At 42.0% G+C, this 20,360-nt stretch overlaps 1 protein-coding gene across 9 annotated transcripts in view; it reads right to left on the bottom strand.

Annotated features, from left to right (window-relative positions):
* The window catches only part of rbms3 (RNA binding motif, single stranded interacting protein), a 286,571-nt gene that overhangs the window by 154,104 nt on the left and 112,107 nt on the right, over positions 1-20,360 (bottom strand). For all 9 annotated transcript variants that reach the window (XM_034210322.1, XM_034210321.1, XM_034210326.1 and 6 more), the window contains one exon: positions 7,994-8,151. In XM_034210322.1, the coding sequence (XP_034066213.1) occupies positions 7,994-8,151 (158 nt within the window). The remainder of the gene's footprint in view (positions 1-7,993; positions 8,152-20,360) is intronic.

Genomic DNA, 20,360 nt, shown 5'->3' with positions numbered 1-20,360 from the left:
TGCCCTGGAGACGTAAAGGGAATGTTGTGTCATGTTTGCTCTACCCTTTAACCTAAATGGACTCTAATGTGATCACAGAGGATGTCCATGCCAACCAAGAATCGTAATAATGTCTTTGTTCATTTACTATGTTCATATGTCTTGGTATTTTGGTTTTATATTGTTACTTTTATGCTTGAAACTTGATTTTATGCTAAAGGTGTTAAAAGGCAATTTCTTCTGTGGGATCAGATATACAGTAGGGACATTGGATTGTTTTAATTGGATGGGCAGTTTAGACAACAAGACAGTTGAAGCAGGAACGAAGTTGACCACAAAGACATGATGCCCTCAGACTAAGCCTGGAGAAGTGAACTTGAGAATACTGTGTGCTAACTGAGGGTGTGTTTCAAGAAAAATACAAGATAAGTGAACAGGACGCATTAGCCTGTTGCTCTTAGTATAGCTACTAAGGGGACTTAAACTCCCACTGTACATTTTATTCATATTCTATTTAATATTGAATAATCCTTTCTTGCACAGAAATATCCTGCATTATATTTGTTACTGGAATTTTTTATTTCCACATGTATATTTTCCATTTTCCACTTTCTATTTTCTATTCTTTAACTTTTTTAATTTGTAATGCTATTTTATTTCTATTTCTGAAATATTTTGCACCGTTTATTTATTGTGTCTTAATTTCTCTTATGTACATTGCCTTGTGTTTTTTATGCTGCTGCAACGCAAACAGAAGACCGCTATATTGCAGCAACAACTAGATTGGTTGCTATGGTTTAGGGTCTTACTCCTGAAAGCAAATTGAAGCGAAAAGCAGTCCAGAGAACTTAAAGGACTTTGCATGTATAATATGTTGTGTGGAACTAAGCTCTAAAGTCATTAACAGAGTCGGCTTTAATTCAAAGTGTATGTTTTCTCCTGCCTTTAAATATTCAAAATGTCTACATGTCATGTGAACGGTAATGGGGGGGTATAAATAATTCAAATAACTAGCCTAAGGCAAAATCAGTCTCTTTTTTCTACCTTGCGCTGAAATCGATGTTTTGGGAGGAAATAGGCGTTGCATTTAAGTCAGTTTGGCCCGGCAAGTGAACTGACTATGTCATTTCTGCTGTAGAAGAGAAGTGGGGAGATTAACAAAGTGAAGATATGTAAGGGAGCAGATGAGACTGAGGGAGAAAGAAAACATGGAGAGAGAGCACAGCAGATGATAACAATGAGAAAGAAGAGTGAAACAGAAAGGGCGCAGTGAGAGAGCAAGAAAGTCATTCACACTTGGAAAAAGAGGGTATTCAGACTTGTGGTGCCAGGAACAGCAGATGCTTCTACTCAGCATGAAGCTGTAGCTGTAGGAGTAGTTTCGTTTTGGAATTCCTGTGGCTGTCTCGCTATTTTTCAGAGGTTAAGCACGCTATCTCCTTATGCCCTCATTGACGCACAACTTGACATCATGGTTGAAAGACTAGGGTGCGTGGGGGTTGGGAGGGAGCAGAACAGAGATTGCGGATAGACAGGTGAAGATGCATATACTACCGGATTCAGAAATAAACTAAACAAAAAGTACGCTGTTTGGATAACGACAAATATAGTTCCTCTAAACATCTGCAAACACTGTATGTGTAGATATATTATTTTGTAACAAAACACATTGGTCGGTAAGTCAAGAAAATCAATAGTTCTGTACCAACTAGATCCCAGAATTGTAAAACATGTGATGGTCCTCGTTTTCAGCAGTTAGGGTCTGTAGATACCAGTGGCGAACCGTGTCTATCACAACTGGACCTTTCTGTAGACACACACTGACGGTTCACCACTGGTAGATACTGGGGGCTTGAGACTAATGCCTTCCTGCTGACGCATTCAAATCTGAAATTTGAATTTAGAATTTGAATTCTGCTTTTCGGTTTTGCACAATTTACTCGGTATGGTTGTATCAAATTGGTTTTCAAGACCGTGGAGTTGTACTGGTAGTGTTATCGACTACTTAATGTTTCAGTTGTGTAACATCGCTACGCATAAAGGCCCTGTCACACTGTCCCGAAATTGACACCCGATGGACACACGATAAAGGAAATGTTCAAATTCGGCTGTGATCGTAGCAACATCGGGCCATTCGTGAGGGCATCTTAAGCCATCGTATGACCGCCGGTGGAGTTTCTCAGGCTCCGGCAGCAACTTCGTGAGCGGCAACTTCGTAAGGCACTCGTGAGGGCATCTTGTCGAATCGTGTCATCTTCGTGTTATCATCGGTGCATTCACCCTCACTCTGATCGGGGCGAATGCCCGATGGCACCGATGATAACAAGATGCCCTCACGATGGCCTTACGAAGGGCACAATTGACACACGAATTCAACACGAAAATGAACCTTCGCAAGGTCCTTCGGCAATTTTTTGGCATGCCAAAGATTTTGCCACCGCTCACGAAGTTGTTGCCGGAGCCTGAGAAACTCCACCGACGGTCATACGATGGCTTAAGATGCCCTCACGAATGGCCCGATGTTGCTACGATCACAGCCGAATTTGAACATTTCCTTTATCGTGTGTCCATCGGGTTGTTTTATTGCACAACAAAATCATGTAAATATATTATGTAAATAACCTTATTTGTGTTCTGTGAAACTAAAAAGGATATAATATATTATTTTGAAGGACAGTTGACAGGAAGTTGTTGTTGTTATGGAAACAACATTACGGAGAAAACGTAATATTTTCTATATATAACGACGGATAAAGTAAAGAACAAAGTCTGAAGATATCAGTACAGTATCATAGTACTGTAACATAATTGTTTTTGGTACTTTCATTGCAGTTGTATGTCTTAAATGTAATGTAAATGTTGCCTTCGTGTGTGGTTCGGGACCATCTTCGTGCGAAATTCACAATTCCATATTCGTGTGTCCATCGGGTGTCAATTTCGGGACAGTGTGACAGGGCCTTTAAAGAATCCTACTTTGATAAGGATCTCCTAAAAAAACGATTACCAAGGACTAATTTAACTCCAGGCTTTCAAAGGAGTGTCTGAATGTTTCTCTTTTATCTGGGAGAAATCAGTGGTGACTGACACACTGCAGAGTTAATACAATAACCAGTGAAACAAAAAATGTAAAAAGGTACCGTGACCAAAACATGTACTGAGTTTTAAAAACTCAAATTGTTAAATAATACTTGCTCGTTTATATCTCTCGTGAGGTTCTACTGGTGGAAGGGGTGATGGAAAATGTGGGTCTCTGATGCTGGACTGGAGCGTTTCTGCTAATAATTCTTCTTAGTGCTGTCAGTTTTTGAAACAGAGCCTTGGGACAGGTTGGCTCTGATAGCTTGGCGGCTAATGTCAACACTGGACCTCAGAGAGTCATTACGTATAATGTGGTGCTGCTGAATGCCCGGGCCTCTGCTCCATAAAAACAGGTGGTCCCAGGGTCACCTCTCCCTTCTCTTCCCTTCACCTCCTCTACTTAGCATACCTTATGGCTCTTTCTCTCCTCTCCAGCTCCCCTTCCACCATTCCCTCAGCACACACGGGAAAGGTTATTTGGACAATTGGTGGTGATGAGCTCTTGATTTGGCTCACACTTTTCGTTTGATCAAATAGTGGCATGGAAGCAAAAGCCAGGGCAACTGAGGGGCGCAGCTGTGGCCCGGCCATGACAGGAATTGCTTGAGGAAAACCAGAAGAAGAAGGCGGAGGGGAAAGGAGGAATCATAAGAGGAGGTAGGGTTGAAGAGGAAGAAGAGGAGGAGCGAGGGTTTGAGGATCTCTAGGGTCCTTTGCTTTCTTGGCAGTTTGATTTATGGATGTGTGCTGCTGGCAGAGAAAATGTGAACTTCTTTGTCCCTGTTATCCCAGGTGTTGGTCCTCGTAAAGACTAAAAAGAAATCCCTCTCATTCTTCCTTTCAACCGTCCATCCAACAACCTGCTTCCGTCCTCTCTATGCCTCTCCTGGGTGGTGGATTGCTAACAGGAAAAAATGTGGGTGCTGCTTTAAAGCTTGTTAGACAATCAGGATATGAAGTCTGCTCTGCCCTAAAGTGTTTGAAGGCTTTGTTGGCTGCGTTGGAAGAGCTGGCTGCCATGATCTTTGGGTTGGATGGGGTTTGAGTTGGGCTTAGGGTTGGCTCAGTGCCTCAACCTGGCTGGTTAGGCCAAGGATTTTTTCTCACAGTAACGGCTGTTCTATCCATCCATCCATCCATCCACCCAGTCATACAGCCCGCCAGGCAAGTGGGAAGGCCTCTCACTATCTGGGTGTTTAGCCAACAAATCCCCACTCCTTTGGCCTGTTCTCTACACCCATATATCAGGCTGACGGCTGTGGAGAACCCAACATCCAGCCAGCTGAATAAAAAAGAGATTAAGCACCCACCCGAATCCATTTAATTACTCGTTCAACAGCTCACGGCATGGAACTCCAACCACTGAGAACTTTGGTGTTCTTCAGCCTTTACCGTTTCTCCCAGTGACCGCAGGGAGGTTGAAGGAGGAAGCTTGTAACAAAGAAATGTTGGCCATGGCAACTCAAACAAACGCATATTCACTTGTTAACTGCATGTTTGCATGTCTGCAATTTAAGGTATTCCTACCAGGTTGTGTAAGTCTGTTGAAAAGTCTGTTTTAAAAATGTCATCACATCACATCTGCAGGCGTCATGCAAAAGTCAGCATCATGAGGTTTTTTTATTTTATTTGTTTAGAGTATTTGTACCCATCATTAGGAATGGGGATTAATAAGACTGTATCAATGCATATTCCTTCAACGATTCTTCTTATCAATCAAATTGTGTGATAGCTTCCCCTGTTAATACCTGATACATTGTTGGGTGGGTACAAATAGTTACAAACCATATAAGCAAGGTTTTTTAATTAAATGCTCACGTTTACGTCATTTATATTGGATTTGCATAGAAAAATAAAAAGACAAACATAGTATTCAAAAAACAATAGTTACTTTGTTTATTAAAAAAATCTTGGCATTAGTAATTTAAGTGTATTCAAGTGTATTACCAATGACTAAGACTATTTAAAACACAACATTAATAGCGTTATAATTTATCTCCAACCAATACTAATTAAGACTTAATAGAGCTTGAATGTGTAATAATGGGTAATAGGGTTTGTCCCCTGTTTTTTCTAAGTGAAACATTAAACAGAGCGTGTATGCTTTGTCATTGTGCATGCACAACTAGAACAAATACAACTTAGAACAGGAAGTGGTTGTTGATTAACAACTTTAAATGTCTTCAATGGTAGAGATCTTTTGAAGTTGATAATCACTACTTCATATCAACACTGATAAAAATGAGCAAATGCTTAATAAACGGATTTGATGTATTTGTTTTAACCAAAATATTTAAACTTCTGTGTTTTAAGTGAACTGTGAACTTTGACGGGGGTTACTGAAATTGTGACAGGATTGAGGCAATGAAATATTATAGTTCACAAGGATAGGGTTTCAGCCACAGTAGACGGCATTTATTTTCTTGGCACTTCTCATGCGGTGTGCAACAACCTCCAATCAGCAGCTATGATATGGCCCGTTGTCAAAAATTCATCAGTTGGACAGCAGCATTTGAGATAGTGGTGAACCAGGACGATAAATTCTGCTTCTCTGCCCCATCAGAGAGGAGCTGAGTGCTGGGGGAGGACTGGCCATCGAGGGAGAAACCTAGGGGGGACCCAGGATGCAGCAGACTGCAGAAAAGTCGCATGACCTTTTTTGGAACTCTGCCATCCGCCTGCCACTGAAACACAGTCTGGCTAATTAAAGTTTCAGTGGCATTGGATTTTCACTGGCACAGCACCTCGGGCAACCTTGGAGGCTCTTAAGCAGGCGATACACACAGAGGGAAGGCGGGGAGATATAAGTAGAGAGGCGAGTATTGGAAACGGTTGAACAAGAGCACAGCCACTAGAGGACAGCAAGGCAGATTCCAGCAATAACAGTCAAAGTCAGTGGCTTTCCATAACACAGGAGAAAAGCCGTATATTAGAATGCAAATCTACAGTCACAAACATGCACACTACCGGGGTGCTTTACATAAGCTTCGACAAGGTTTGCCCTTCCGAATAGTTATGCTCAAAATATTCAAGATCATATGGAATTAGAAATGAAATTGAAACTGTCCAACTATGTACAACTGGGTGAACGCAAGAGCTAAGCGAGAGATATGCGATGTCAAAATGCTGAGTGCTTTTCCAAATCTTATCGGGCCGCCTCTCAGGCTAATGGAATTTTGATGGGTCAGTATCAAGAATAAATGCATGACTTATGACACGGCTACCGAGAGTATTACCAAATATACCGGACAGCTTGTTCCCGTCTCCAAAGGATCATTGAATGATTGACTGCGTTTGACCAGGACATTTCTGGAAATATGGCCAAGAAAAGGTTATGCAACCAGACAGACTCGCTCATGGCCTGCATTTCACAATCTACTGGCCTTGTCTCCATTAATGATCTTGACCCCCTTTTTACCATTTTAGAAGTGGAAGGGCCTAATGGAGCCGAACAAAGCTGCTTGTGTGTGTGTGTGTGTGTGTGTGTGTGTGTGTGTGTGTGTGTGTGTGTGTGTGTATGTGTGTATGTGTGTGTGTGTGTGTGTGTGTGTGTGTATATGTGTGTGTGTGTGTGTGTGTGTGTATATGTGTGTGTGTGTGTGTGTGTAGTGTGTGTGTGTGTGTGTGTGTGTGTGTGTGTGTGTGTGTGTGTGTGTGTGTGTGTGTGTGTGTGTGTGTGTGTGTGTGTGTGTGTGTGTGTGTGTGTGTGTGTGTGTGTGTGTGTGTGTGTGTGTGTGTGTGTGTGTGTGTGTGTGTGTGTGTGTGTAAGAGATACTGAGACACTTAGAGTAAGAAAGCCCCCTATGACTGTGTTACAGCTTGATGAGGTCTTGGTCTGTGATTCCTGGGGGAGGTGGTTCAATCTTAGCTTTATTAGGCCTTATTGAGCTGTGTGTAGGCATGTGTGTGTGTGTTTTCTCTATCAAGAACATTTGGCAGAGCTTCATGAGCACCTTTGTGATTGTCCTTAAAATACACTCTGTTGGTAGCAGTTTAATGGGGTATTGTACATGGCTCTTCTTACATGCCTGTCATTTTCTGTCAAGGTAAACGTTGTAGTTTGATCAGATTGGCATTGAAAAGCTTTAATGTGTTATTTGTGTTTACATACAAGGGCCTGTTTACAAAAACAACATAAGTAGGTTAAGTCTACAGTAAGTATGCTGCAGCCATGTCCACATTGACCTATGTCATATATAATTTGAGTTGAACTTACACTATCACACATTTTCCAACATTTTTCTTAAGTTTCATTTTGGTGGCTTGCATAGAATAATGGTCTTTTAGCGGCGTCCTTTCCCATTAGGACATTTGACTTGGTTGTTAGCTTTATAGTTTGCTGCACTTTAATCAAAGCTATACTTAAACGCTCCAAATGAAAATTGGTTTTCCATCTTGTCCAAGTACAACTACCTCCAGACAATGTATTTTTAGTCCGGTCTGGCAGCTATTAATTCAGCTAATTACTGAAATCTGATCGTGTCCGGGTAAGCTCCCCATTTGACTCATTGAGACTCTGGGACAAGCACTTAAAAGTTTCCCCTCCACGTGAAACATCTTTATCATTTTTAGCCTGAGAAATTGCCTCTATCAAATGCTCTTAAAGAGGGCATATTAAATTAGTACCTCTATATATATAAAAAAGATTTAACTTTTGTACTTGATCATTATATGCAATATTAAGTTTCCAGCAGAGGAAAATGCTGGAACGATTCTCCATTTCATTAACATAGAATATATGTAGGGCTTAATATATAAACACAACGTTTTCACACTGATTAAATAGAAATGGATGACATGTATTATAAGTAGGGAGTTGGAGTATTATAAAGAGGAATACTGTACACTTGGTGAAACACATACAGCCACGAGCAGTACATCATGGCCGATTACACCCCTCAGTGTGAATAGAACATCTGTATTTCAGTGTACTCACGGTTGGCAGAGTTTGATGAGGTCCTGGTCGGTGGTCCCAGGTGGCAGGCCTCGGATGTACAGGTTGGTCTTACTCAGCTGCTCCGCCCCTCCCTGGCTGCAGCTGTTGGTGCTGGGGCTGGGAGGAGCCATCGGATGAGGGGGAGGAGCATAGGGCTGCTGAGAAAAGAGAAGCAAAGAGAGGAAAGATTTAACTTAAACTGATACAAAATGGATTTCATCTTGGGATGATAGGTTAAAGATTGAAAAACACAGAGGTAGGTTGGGAAACATATTACATAAGACAGGAGATGAAAGTGTGATAAGGAATGGAAAATGTATTTTGAAGAAACAGCAGGCACTTCCAGTTCATTGTCATTGAAATTGTGAGGTTAGACATTTAAGGGCGGCTGCGAGGCTAAGAGGAAATGATCACTAAGAGGTGAACTGAGCAGCAGATAATATGAATGAGTAAACATTCTAAGAAAAATAAACTCCTAACCTCAACCCTAAATAACACATTAAGGGCAAAACATTCTCATGTGAAGAAGGTCTGCACAATGACATTTGAGATGACACTTTTACTTTCAATTATTGTCACCTTTGTACATATATTATTGCAATGAATTGCATCTGAAATTCAGTGAGAGAGCAGGCCTTTTTCTTGACAAAAGCCGGAGTCAAGAGTGGAAACATTTCTACATTTTTTATTTTAATTAAACATTTCACCAAGGAGATTCTCTGAAATTAGGGTTCATAAGGCCTCCAGCAGCTTAGAACTGATTGAAATGATGGCAACTTCCTGCTAACTATTCATACCCTCAATACCAATTCCATTACACTGTAAAACAATTGATACCTCCAAGGGTGTGGTATCTTCACGCAGTAATCCTCTCCAGCCTATTTCATAAACATCTTTATATCAACCTCTTTTTTTCCAGCATAATTTCAATCTACTGAAATGTATTCAAATTGTTCAGATGTGTGATTCCCTTTATTTTTCTTCTCTCTTTCCCCTCCTCTGCTCTCCTCGTGTGCTGTTGTGTAGATTTATGGTGTAGGTGCTGCTCACACTCCATTTATATCTCTATTGTGGGGACACTGCATATAGTGACAGGAAGAGAGAAGGAGGACCCTGTGGGCATGAGCGGAAAGAGAGAGAGAGGGGGGGAGAAAGACTAGTAGAGAAAAAGAGGTGATGCACACTGAGTGAGTGATGGATGAAACGGTCAAATGAAAAAAAAGATGGTCAGGCAGAGAGGGGAGCATGACTAAATACCACCACCAGCTCCAGTTAACCCCTTATCCTCCCCAGAGAGAACCTAAAGACCCCATACCATGCCGTAGACACACACACACACACACACACACACACACACACACACACACACACACACACACACACACACACACACACACACACACACACACACACACACACACACACACACACACACACACACACACACACACACACACACACACACACACACAACACACACCCACACACACACACACCACACACACACACCCCATTAGCCCTCCAATCCGCCCCACACGTTAGCAGCGGCTGCTGAAGCATGGTTGATTTGATGCGCTATTTTAAGCGTGTGTGCCATGCCAGCGTGTTGCCTCCCACTCCCCAGACAAAGAGCCGGGGTCCCTGGAGCGTGAAGAGTGAGCCACGTCCATCAATGGATGGCCAATTACCAGGCTGAGCTAAGTGGAACTGATGGGCTGCCACTCGCTGTGCCGGACGCACACTACTGTACACACATCTGTGTTTGTGCACTCACACGCATACACGTGATGACACAGAAACACCTTTTCCACACGGAAGCCAACAACAGTCACAGCACACCATCGCCAGAGCTTTGAAATCCTTAAGGGCAACTTCCACTGAACTTTCAAGTAATCTGTGAAAGATCTCAAGTGGAGTCCTAGACTGCAGTCCATGTCAGGTCACAGGTGGTCATTAGACAAGTCAAAATCATGAGGAAAGTCTGTGAAGAATGATGAGAATGCCTTGACATTTAACTATTTTGCTTTCTATTGTGATTTACTTACACATCTCAGACGGTTCTTAACTCTTTCCTTTCGAATAAGACTAATCATTTAATGTTGTGTAAGGCCTGCTATTTACCAGCGTCGCTCCTGTATCAGGAAATATCACAAAGAATACTTTACCAGGTGTCCGTATGTCCGTCCGTGTGTGTTTCTTTTCACAGCAATTGCTTGGCAAACCGTGCAAGATGCAGTCGAGAAACTTTACAGATGTGCGTGTGAGTGTGACACAAATAAAGTTCAAAGAACTCAAATTTCAACAAAGTATGCACACACAATGCCTAGTTCAGATCTGGCCAGAATGTGTTGCCTCTCTTTATGCACGGTTTACTGTTCGCTCTCCACTTTTGATTTTTAATTAACATACATTTTTCATCAATCGCCTTCTCAAGTTACTTCATTACAACAAGCGAAAACTTCAAGCCTGAACATTTGACTTGAAGTCTGACTCAAGTCTGGGTTCCAGTCTTTAACTTTCATCGCCAAACACAGACACACACACTCCTTATGCAGATTGTGCCTCCCACTGCTTAACACACTGCTCACACTGAAATGAAAATGCAGCATTAGTCTCCAGTCACTCACGTTTCCGTGCAGTGGCAATAGAACAGAAGAATCTTAATCTCTTGAGTGCTCAATGGGAGTTATTTTCTCCCACTCAAAGTCATAGGAATGTGCACAGCTGCAGTTCAAAACTCCTCTTTGAGGCTTTCACATCAGGTCCCCCTCCCCTCCCCTTGTTGTTGTCTTTTCCCCTTGTCCACTGTATAGCTGACATTACAAACAGTACTTAACATACCATGCGACACGTACAATTTCACCAGCACAAGAACGAGACGCTACACAAAGTTGCTGTCAGCGCTGAAGGTTAATTGAAAACCCCTCTCTTTTTCTTTGGCTTTCTTTCTTTTAGCTCTTCAGTAATACAAACAGCCCTACTCCTCTTTCTTCTCCTCCCTGGGCTCCAGGCTTGGCTAGCATCCTGGGCTTTGGAATTCATGTGTCCCGCCCTATCGATTTGCTTTCATTTTTTAAGGTCAGAAGCTGAAATCTTACACAATGAGGCATGGAGGGTCAAAACCAGCCCATTACCTACAGTGTTGGGCGAGAAGACGTGAGAGTGAGGTTATCCAAGGGGAAAAGAAAAGACCGGAAGAGACCCCCGGGACAGAGAATGGAATGGGTGCCGAAGATCAACTGGGAAAGGCGACGGATAGTGGGATGGGCTGAGTGGGATAGGGTAAGGGTTGTGTTTGGACTCACGGATTTATCTTTGTGATTTTGTCGTAATATTGGAAACATTTATAAAGAGTTCTACTTTTGCAGACTCAAGGGATGCAAACGCTGGATAGGCAAAATACATAAGAACTGCCAAAAGAGCCGGCTTTTAAAATGCTTCTGTGAGTCTACATGTGTAATGTATGTATATACATGCGTCGGGGGCAGGTTGTGAACTTTTACAAGCGTGGGAGTGAAATGAGAATGCACACATTGGCTGTTGCTTCAACCCACAAGCACAAACACGCATTCCCAGCAAAACTGTTTCCGTCATTTTTTTGTTTAAAATCGAATTCTCTCCTGGCTTCCTCCGGTCGCCCCACTTGAGGTTAATAACCAAGCTTGTTTCGCGTTCCGGATGCTTCCGTGACTGCTGTTTACCCTCTGCCTGTCAGACTGTACAAATCCAGCTTCTCAAATATATAATAAATACAGGCCTTGTGTGTCAGAATGATGAGGATTGAATACAGCACTTGACAAAGGGTCTTTCAGCCAGAGAGGGGAGGGATTGGATGATTGGGGGAATGGCAGGGAGAGCAGTGGAGGAGCTGGGGGGTGGCCATGGCCACCCCCCAAAAAATGTTTAAGTAACCTTTCATCATTCATCAAGAATTAACATTAATAGGACGTTATATTGATAATGTACTCACTAAACTTACAATTCATTTAACTTATTTTCTTCCAAAAGTTAATTATCCAAAGCCTCTGTACACCCCTTTCTATTTACATGTAATGGTTTGGTCCTGCCTCCAAACATGGTGCAGCACCGCCGGCACTTTCTAGCAGAGAGTGAGAGCATGTTAGGAGCAGGGATGCTAGTATTTACGTGTGTGCCATGTCTCAACGACTAACAAAGTCAGGCTTTCAAAAGAGAAAAGAAAGGAGAGAAAGACAAGAGAGAGGGACTGAAGGGCGACAGTATGTCACCCAGTTTTTCAAAGAAAAGGTGGGTGTGGTCTATGAGTGGTGGAAATGTGTCTGTTAGCTAAGCGTAGTCCATTGTAAATAATAATTGTTATGTTTTTTTTTAGTAAGCTGACATTAAGTAATGTTAATATCTATACAGGTTTTTAATTTCACTCTTCTTTTAGCTGACATTTAGTAAATGCAGGTACATATTTAGCAGCTATTCATACTAAATCAGTTGTCCCTCCCCCTGGTGCCAGGACCAACAGATCCATTTCTAGACTTAGCAGCCCTGTCCCCCCATAAGTGTTATATTTTCACGACTCAGTGTCAGTAAATATTGTGCGGTTAGTATTGGACTACAAGATAGATGCAAGCCTGTACAGGTAGAGTTATTTAAAGCATAAATTAGTGGGTTGGGTTCTGGAGGTGTGGTTACAGCAATTGTGCTTGGTTGGCGTGGCCCAATGTGATATATTTTCATGGGGCCCAAAACCTCTGGCGTGTATGGCCAGAGGGCAGGACCTATAACACATTTACTACCCAATAGCATTGTGAGGCTGAACAAAAGGACCTTTTGACTATGTAAATGTATTTAAAAAAACAAAAAACATTTACTGACTTTTTTAGGATAGCTTAAAGTAATGTTGTAAAATTACAACCGGGGGCCTTACAGGGTTAAGGGCTATTGTTTATTGTTATTTACTTTAAGATGTTTATTCTTAACCTATCATTTAATTTAAAAACTCTTATTTAAAGGATGTGTGTGTCTCTGTATTCCTGATGATACACTGAGAGAATGAGCTCATAGGGCTGCTGATCATCATAAGCTAAACAGTCTGTATATTGCACTACATTTATATAATGTAAGCTTTGTTGATACTTTGCCTGCGGGAATACGAACAAAATAGTTAGATATACTGAATATTATTTGATCTATTCCACCACTTAAAGGTAGGGTATGTAAGTTTGAGAAACCGGCTCGAAATCGCTAGAATTTTAAAATACACGACCGGAGAAAATCTGCCACTTCCTTACAGAGCCCCTCCTCCAACACACACGAACGCTCACATGACCAATGAGGGCACGAGATAAGTTTGTGCACAGATGGAAGGCTGTTTGGCAGGTAGGCCATCCAGTTATTTTAGCCGGGCCGGCTCAAATGATTGGTCGTGCTTTTTACAGCACTACAGCTTCCACAGATGACATTTTATTATGGATTTTTTGTCAAAGCACTTAAGATATTCATTGCTATCGGGATGTTAAGAGCATTCCATGGAATATAACAAAAAGTGTATCTCGAGCCGGTTTCTCAAACTTACCTACCCCACCTTTAATCCCAAATAATGTAGAGGTGTGTTGTAGGTGCCTTAAATAACCCCTTATTTTCTAGTGAGATGTATTTTTATGTTCATATAATAGTGATTTCAATGCCACCCCAAAATGATCACTGGTTCCATCCTGGCTCCGCCACTGAGGGAGAGACAAAGGGAAAAAGAGCAGGAGTTAAAGAGAGGAATAGAAGAGAGTCGTGGAGAATAGCTGGTTATGACACTTCAAAAACCTCCAGGTGGTAAATGAGAAACACCTCCATTCTCCCTCCTCCCTACCCAGCTGTGACATGGCGCTACAGAGGCTTACTGGGGATTTCAATTTGCCGCACTGTATTTTAGATGGGCAGAATGGTTTACACAGGCCCAATTTACCAAGCCACCCGTGCGGGGGGGGGGAGGGGGGGGGGGGGGGAGTTACACAGCTTCTGTGACATGCCAGCGAATGTTTATGAGTGAATTAAGTGCGGATGATAAATCTTACGTGCGTTGCTTAGGCTGAGGGCACACAGCGCTCTACTGTATATTCACACACATTTTTTATACAGATCAGTGCTGGCTCTCACTGTCACTGAGATGAATATGTAAACCTGAACCTACGTGTTTAATGTTTCTTTCATGTCCAGGTACTTTAAATACAGCATCTTTACTATAGTAAGTCTTTATGCATTGTAGCGATGACCGTGTGTTCTTTTTAAACATATTTATAGTGATCACTCTTTATATTGTGTCTAAAGACCTTCAATAGTGGTTATTGTCAGAGTTTATTGATTGTTATCTCCAATGTCTACTGTATATTTTCTACTTTTAATGCTGTTTTAATTCTATTTTGAGATGTTTAATTTCTAGTATTGTTTATTTATACTCTTTAATTTCTACTCATGTGCAATGCCTTGTTTTGGTTTGTATTTGGGATGAATAAAGTACCTTTTATCTTATGTAACTTATCTCAAATATCAACATTTTCAGCAGCCCATTTGATTTGGATTATACAATGGGTTTGGTAGGGATTGATTTACCTTTAAAATATACCAGGAAGCGATAACATTTCATCTTTTTGATTAAAGGGAAAGTAAAAGACAGGAAAATTAAAGCAGAAAATTTAAAATTAAAAAAATTAAATTTGATTAAGTGCTTATGAGATATGGAATGTCTTTATCGTAAGCACTTGCAATTTTGGTTTACCCTTCTTTCCCAAGTAGCCTATATCTTTAGATAAGGTCGCTCCCAACTGTTTTAAACATACGATGAGAGTAGACAATGTTTGCCAAACAGAGAGGAGGACTAATTGGAATGAAGGCAGGGCTGTGGCTCTCCTGGCTTCTCTCTGCCTGCCTGCACTCTGCAGGGCAGGGCTGCGACGGGAGGAAAGGCGGCTGTGCACCACCGTGGTAATTGGCCCTGATTTATAGGAGGCCATAGCAGCCAGCGAGAGCTAGCTCAACACTGGCAGGAGGCCAGACAAGGCCACGCGGTCAATATCAGTAAGCCGACCCAACCCAGCCCAAAGCCCCACGGCCAAGACCAGATCAGCTGTCACTGTGCAGGAGGGTGCACATGTGTTGTCTGCGCGCATGCTTATTTCCTGTTCTGTGTGCTCAAGAGTCACACGAGTCAGATGCACACAAAAAAACCTGCCAGAAAAAAATACAAGCAGTCTCCTTAAATTGAAGAAAAAAAGCCTCTCAGCTCATCCTCCATTAATTCACGCTGGCAAAGTCTCTGCAAAGACTCTTAAAGACAAGCATAGTCCCAGAGGCATCCCTTCCAAACTGCCAGAACTAACAGCTAGCTCTGCGGTCGGCCACACTCACATCAGCCTCGAAGCACAGAAGGAACACAAATCCCCCCATCCATTCTTGATAGCTGCTTCCAAACCTTTAGCCCCAAAACATGTATTGCGAGAGTGAAGGGAGGGATGCGTAAAGACAAAAGGCTGTTTGGTTGTTCTCTCTCCGTCTATGCTCGTCAAGGTGAAGCCCAGATGAGTGAACGGCAAAACATCCCCGACTCACATGGGGATTCAACGCCGATGATTCTACAGCCAAATGTATCCTGATAGGGAAGACTGAGAGCTTTCTGTATGCAGGTGGGTGGAGAGAGTGCAGAATGAGAGAAGGGGGATGATAGGAATAAAAGAAGGAGAGATGCACTTACGGATATGAAGGAGTTGGAGCATTTAAAAAAAAAAAAGCTAAACCAGGAGGAAGGGAAATAACATTTATGAGGAAAGAGCATATGAGAAAAAGACGGATTAGAGCATAGAGTCATTTGGACTGTGTGATCCTCTCTGGCCTCCTGCAGGCCTTCCTCCTCAGTGTAAACAGAACAGCCCTGGGATCTGGGGCAGTGGTTAGCCAATGCTGCTATGGACAATGACGCAGGGGGCTAATTTTAAACTTGCTGATTGGTCCATCTCCAGTATCTCTCAAAACAGAGCTCTCTCTCTCTTTCTGTATTTCCCCTCTCCCCCACGGGCTCTCTTTCTCTCTTACTTCCCTTTGGGGCAGATAAGGGCAGGATGTTTTTCAGGACCCTCGGTCTACACAGCCTCAGAGTTAAAATAGAGGCCATATCTTTCCCAGGGGGGGAGATAGGATACATACATATTATCTGACAGAGAGGACAAGAGCTATGGAGGTAAACAAGGCGTGCTTTATGTAGTTTTAAAACACTGAGTCATCTGTCTCATCTACAAGGGGGCGAAAACATGGCAAAATGAGTCTTAAATGCATAATTTCAATAAAATAAATGTTGCATTTTTGTTAGAAAGAGATATGATGTGATTGCTGTGTTCTAAAGTATACTGTAAATATGGTACTTTTTTTACACTTCCTTCTGAGGATTTCATTGGTACTCTTATCCAGAGAAGCACTTTGGGATCAATAATTAGTCATGGACCTCCACTGTTTAGAAAACTAAAAATAAACACGTTCAAGGAGCTAGAAAAGAGTGTTTTTTGTTTTCAAAAGGCTTTTATCAGGAGAGAAGCATTTTAGAAGGAAAAAAGTTAAAAGTAGAATTTGTCCTACAATAATAAACCCATGCTTTATGATATTATTACAATGATATGAGAGCTCTTAGAGCTTAAGGACCGGTCAAGTGTTTCCATTTATTTAATGTGACCATGTGGTTCCTCCAAATAAGATTTAAAAACATTTTGTTCTCAGAAAAACGTTATTATTTCTAACCAGTCAAATAGAGAAGCTGACTTTTGAAACACTTATGTCTCAATTGATACATCTAATGTTACTCATCAGACCTATACTGTGCACATTCAAGCCTTACAATAATAACTAACCAATCAACAATCTTAGGGAATATGTAGGGATTAATATTTGCACTGATGTTGACCTGGTCAAGAGGTTTGATGTGCATAAAATGCATTTATTTCATCAATGTATTATTATTATTATTATTATTTAATAATGGTGGCATTATGTCAAGGCAATATTAGCAATCCCTGGTCTTATGTTACTTTGTGTGAAAATAATAAATAAAAAGAGCAAAAAAAAGCACAATTCATAATTTCCCGCTAGAGGATACCAAGAACCGCGCATTTACAGAACAGAGGCGGCCCCGGGCCCAAACAAAACACCTACACAAGCACATCATCAGCTTCTATGTTTATCCGCTCCTCTGTCAACCGTAAACTTGGTTCTCTGCGGACATTAAAGGTCAACCGATGTTTAGGTGACATAACCGGGAATAAAGTGTGTTTGTGGAGAGCGATTACTGCAGTTTGGCTACATTGAGGTGACCGCTGCGGTGGGATCCGTAGAAAAAAAGAGCAGAGAGCGAGCCGTGGGCAGCGCCAAAGTGAAACTCGATGGACATAAATATTTGGGCTGATTTGTCATTATTACGGCCAGCTGGGTCTGTTTGCAGGCTAGTCGGTGTGGGAGTGGAGGGACTGCAGTATGGATGGAGCAGGGGAGTGGGAGGAAAGAGGCACGCTTCAAAGAGACCAAGAAAAGGACAGATGATAGAAAGTATGGAAAAAGAGAGAAAGGGAGTGATCTACACTATGAGTCACAAATGGAACCTGAGCTGGCACCGCGTCTCAGAACTAATCCACTGATACACTGTGGCTATGATCCATAGACAAATAATGGATACAGATTGGTCCCCAGGTCACTTATTTAACCAAACCCCTCAATTGTCAGCTGACAGATGTGGCTAATGGATGTTCCTTTATTAAAGCATGAATCATTTAGTGTATAACCCCCAGTTTCCACCGGGTCCGTCTGCGCCGCGCTGCGCCGTGTTACGGCTGCGCCGCGGCGGTCGTAAAGGTCGCAGCCACTCTAGTCAATGGGTGCTATTCCACCACACGCGCCGTGTTACGGCTCAGACGCGTCCCAGAAGCGGCTCGGCGCAGCGCTTCTCTAAAATTAGGATGAATCCTATTTTTGCCGCGGCGCAGCCGTAACATAAGGCCGGGCAGGCAGCCCCCCCTCGCAGGAAGTGGAAAGGTGAGCATCCGGGCCAGGCCCATCCCCCACATATACTAATTTAGCAGACCCCCCTCCTTCATCACAACACCTCCACTACGATACGCACAATGGACGACGAGGTTTTCATCATGGAAGTGGAAAAACACACTATTTTATATGATGTAACCGATGCTTACTACAAGGACAACATCAGAAAGGACAAGGCCTGGTTTTCAGTCGCTGCAGTTTGTGGAGTGGAAGGTAACAACAACATATTAATGTTTTAAAGTTAATTAATACTTGTAGGTACAGTACAGAGCCATTCAATAAACAACATTTAAACAGACACAAAAATAAAACATTTAACTACGTAGCCTACTTACTTTCTTGTAGAAGTACAAATGTCCAGGATGCCCGAATCAATAACAAAACTGCGAGCCTGCACGCACGACGCTACGCTTCTGAAACGCTTCTGGGACGCGTCCGGTGGGTTATGGCGCTAGAGGAGGTCGGACCAAAACCGCGGCGCGGCGCAGACGGACCCAGTGGAAACTGGAGGTAACATGTCTGAAAGGAGTGAACATCTAATAGGATGATGTCTTCAGATTAATGATACAAAACAAATAATTGTCTTTTAATCAACTAATAAATGAATCATCATTGAAGCACACATGTGGTCTGGACCTGCTGCAGCAGACCAATAAAGAGTATTGTTTTTGTAATTTAGAAGGAAAAATAAAAACCAACGTCTGATATATGTGAATAAATGTATTCTCTTGCATCATTCGACTGAGGCTTGCTCTTGTATTCCAATACATTTCATGTTTTTTGAACATTATGCGGCCTGGCAAGCCCTCCCGTCACCAGAGCTCTGCACCCAGAGGACCCTCATACGTAAAGCTTCATGTCTGTGTTATACAACACCAGATATTAGAAAGAGGGCAACAGCCGCAGTGAGGGAAGACCCCCCCCCCAGTCTCTCTCACTCTCCATCTCTAATTGGGCACATTCTTCAGGAGTCAGTTATGTTTTTCACAGGAAGTGTAAACACAAACAGTGAGTGGAAGATTGAGAGAGAGCGGTCCTAGATCTGTTTCAGCGTGACCTGTCTCTCACTGAGACAAATGTCTACCAATCAAGTCACGCACATGGAATGGCTTCCTGGCCTCCAATGTGCTCATACGCTGCATAAAGATAGAGAAAGTGGGAGAGAGAGTGTATAACAAGCAACTGTGAGTCTCTTGACTTAAAAAATACATCTTAAAGTCTGGTCTCAGCAACAGAACATATGCTACATGTCAGTTCTAGGTCCACTGATCTTTGTCTGGCAGTCCAGAAAGACCAACTTGCTGCCTGCTGTTTCTGAATGACTGACTAGATAGCCGGCCAGTTGATGAGAGTTATTGCTCAAGTGTGGATGCCAAGGGGAGACACGGAACAGATTGATATAGCCGAAGCTTGAGCCGTCCCAGAATGCCTTTTGTTACGCAGTTCTTCAGACAAACAAATTTACGTCTCCTCTCCCAGAAGGTCAACTGTGCTCAAATTCATAAATAAGGCTGTAATTGGTGCAGGAGCGCCAATGAGCCTCAAAGGTCCCCAACAGCCCACTGCATGAGTTACTGCGTGACACTGACTTCACTGTGTGTTTGACTGCGTGCCCACAGCAATATGTTTAAAGTACTACGTAATGTTGGCTAAACTGAGTAATGGTATCATTGCTTTTACAAGCACACATGTGATGCTGTGTGTATGAAAATAAAAGGCTAAACACTGAGGTTATAAGTCTGTTTGATTCCTGACCATCATTAGGCCAGTTTAAGATATGTAACGTCTTTGCTCACCAAATACAAGCTTCCAAATTATTTGATTAACATTTTTTTTTTTTATTGAGACAAAGTATTTCCATAATCCATAGAAAGCAAAAGAAAATAGGTATAGAAAAAAAGAACATTCAGCAATTCAATACTTACTAAAAGGGCAACAAGATCAATCACTTTTAAGGAAAGAGTAAAGTAGTCGACTTTTTGTTTTAAATCATTTACTAATTCCTATTGATTCGGACGTATATTGTTTGCTTGATTTTAATGTTGCTTTTCATTAACTATTGAGGTGCTTAATGTTTCAGGTGATTAAAAGTTCACACTGACTGTGAGTTTAAAAATAAGCTGTTGTTTCATACTGTGAAATGATGCCAGACACAGATCCAGTTGACACATATCTCTGATAAAGTCAGTGCTGAATGCGGGTGGTAATTGAACCCATTCTTTCACATTTTATTAATGCTATTTACAACAATATCACTATTATTCTGCACCTTGATGTGTGAACATACTGTATGTTACTATTATATGCTTGTGGAGTAAGTCACACT

The sequence above is a fragment of the Gymnodraco acuticeps genome, unplaced genomic scaffold (assembly GCF_902827175.1).
Source record: "Gymnodraco acuticeps unplaced genomic scaffold, fGymAcu1.1, whole genome shotgun sequence".
Taxonomy (NCBI): Eukaryota; Metazoa; Chordata; class Actinopteri; order Perciformes; family Bathydraconidae; genus Gymnodraco; species Gymnodraco acuticeps.
Note: the sequence above shows the minus strand (reverse complement) of the source record. Positions and strands in the feature narration are given on the sequence as shown.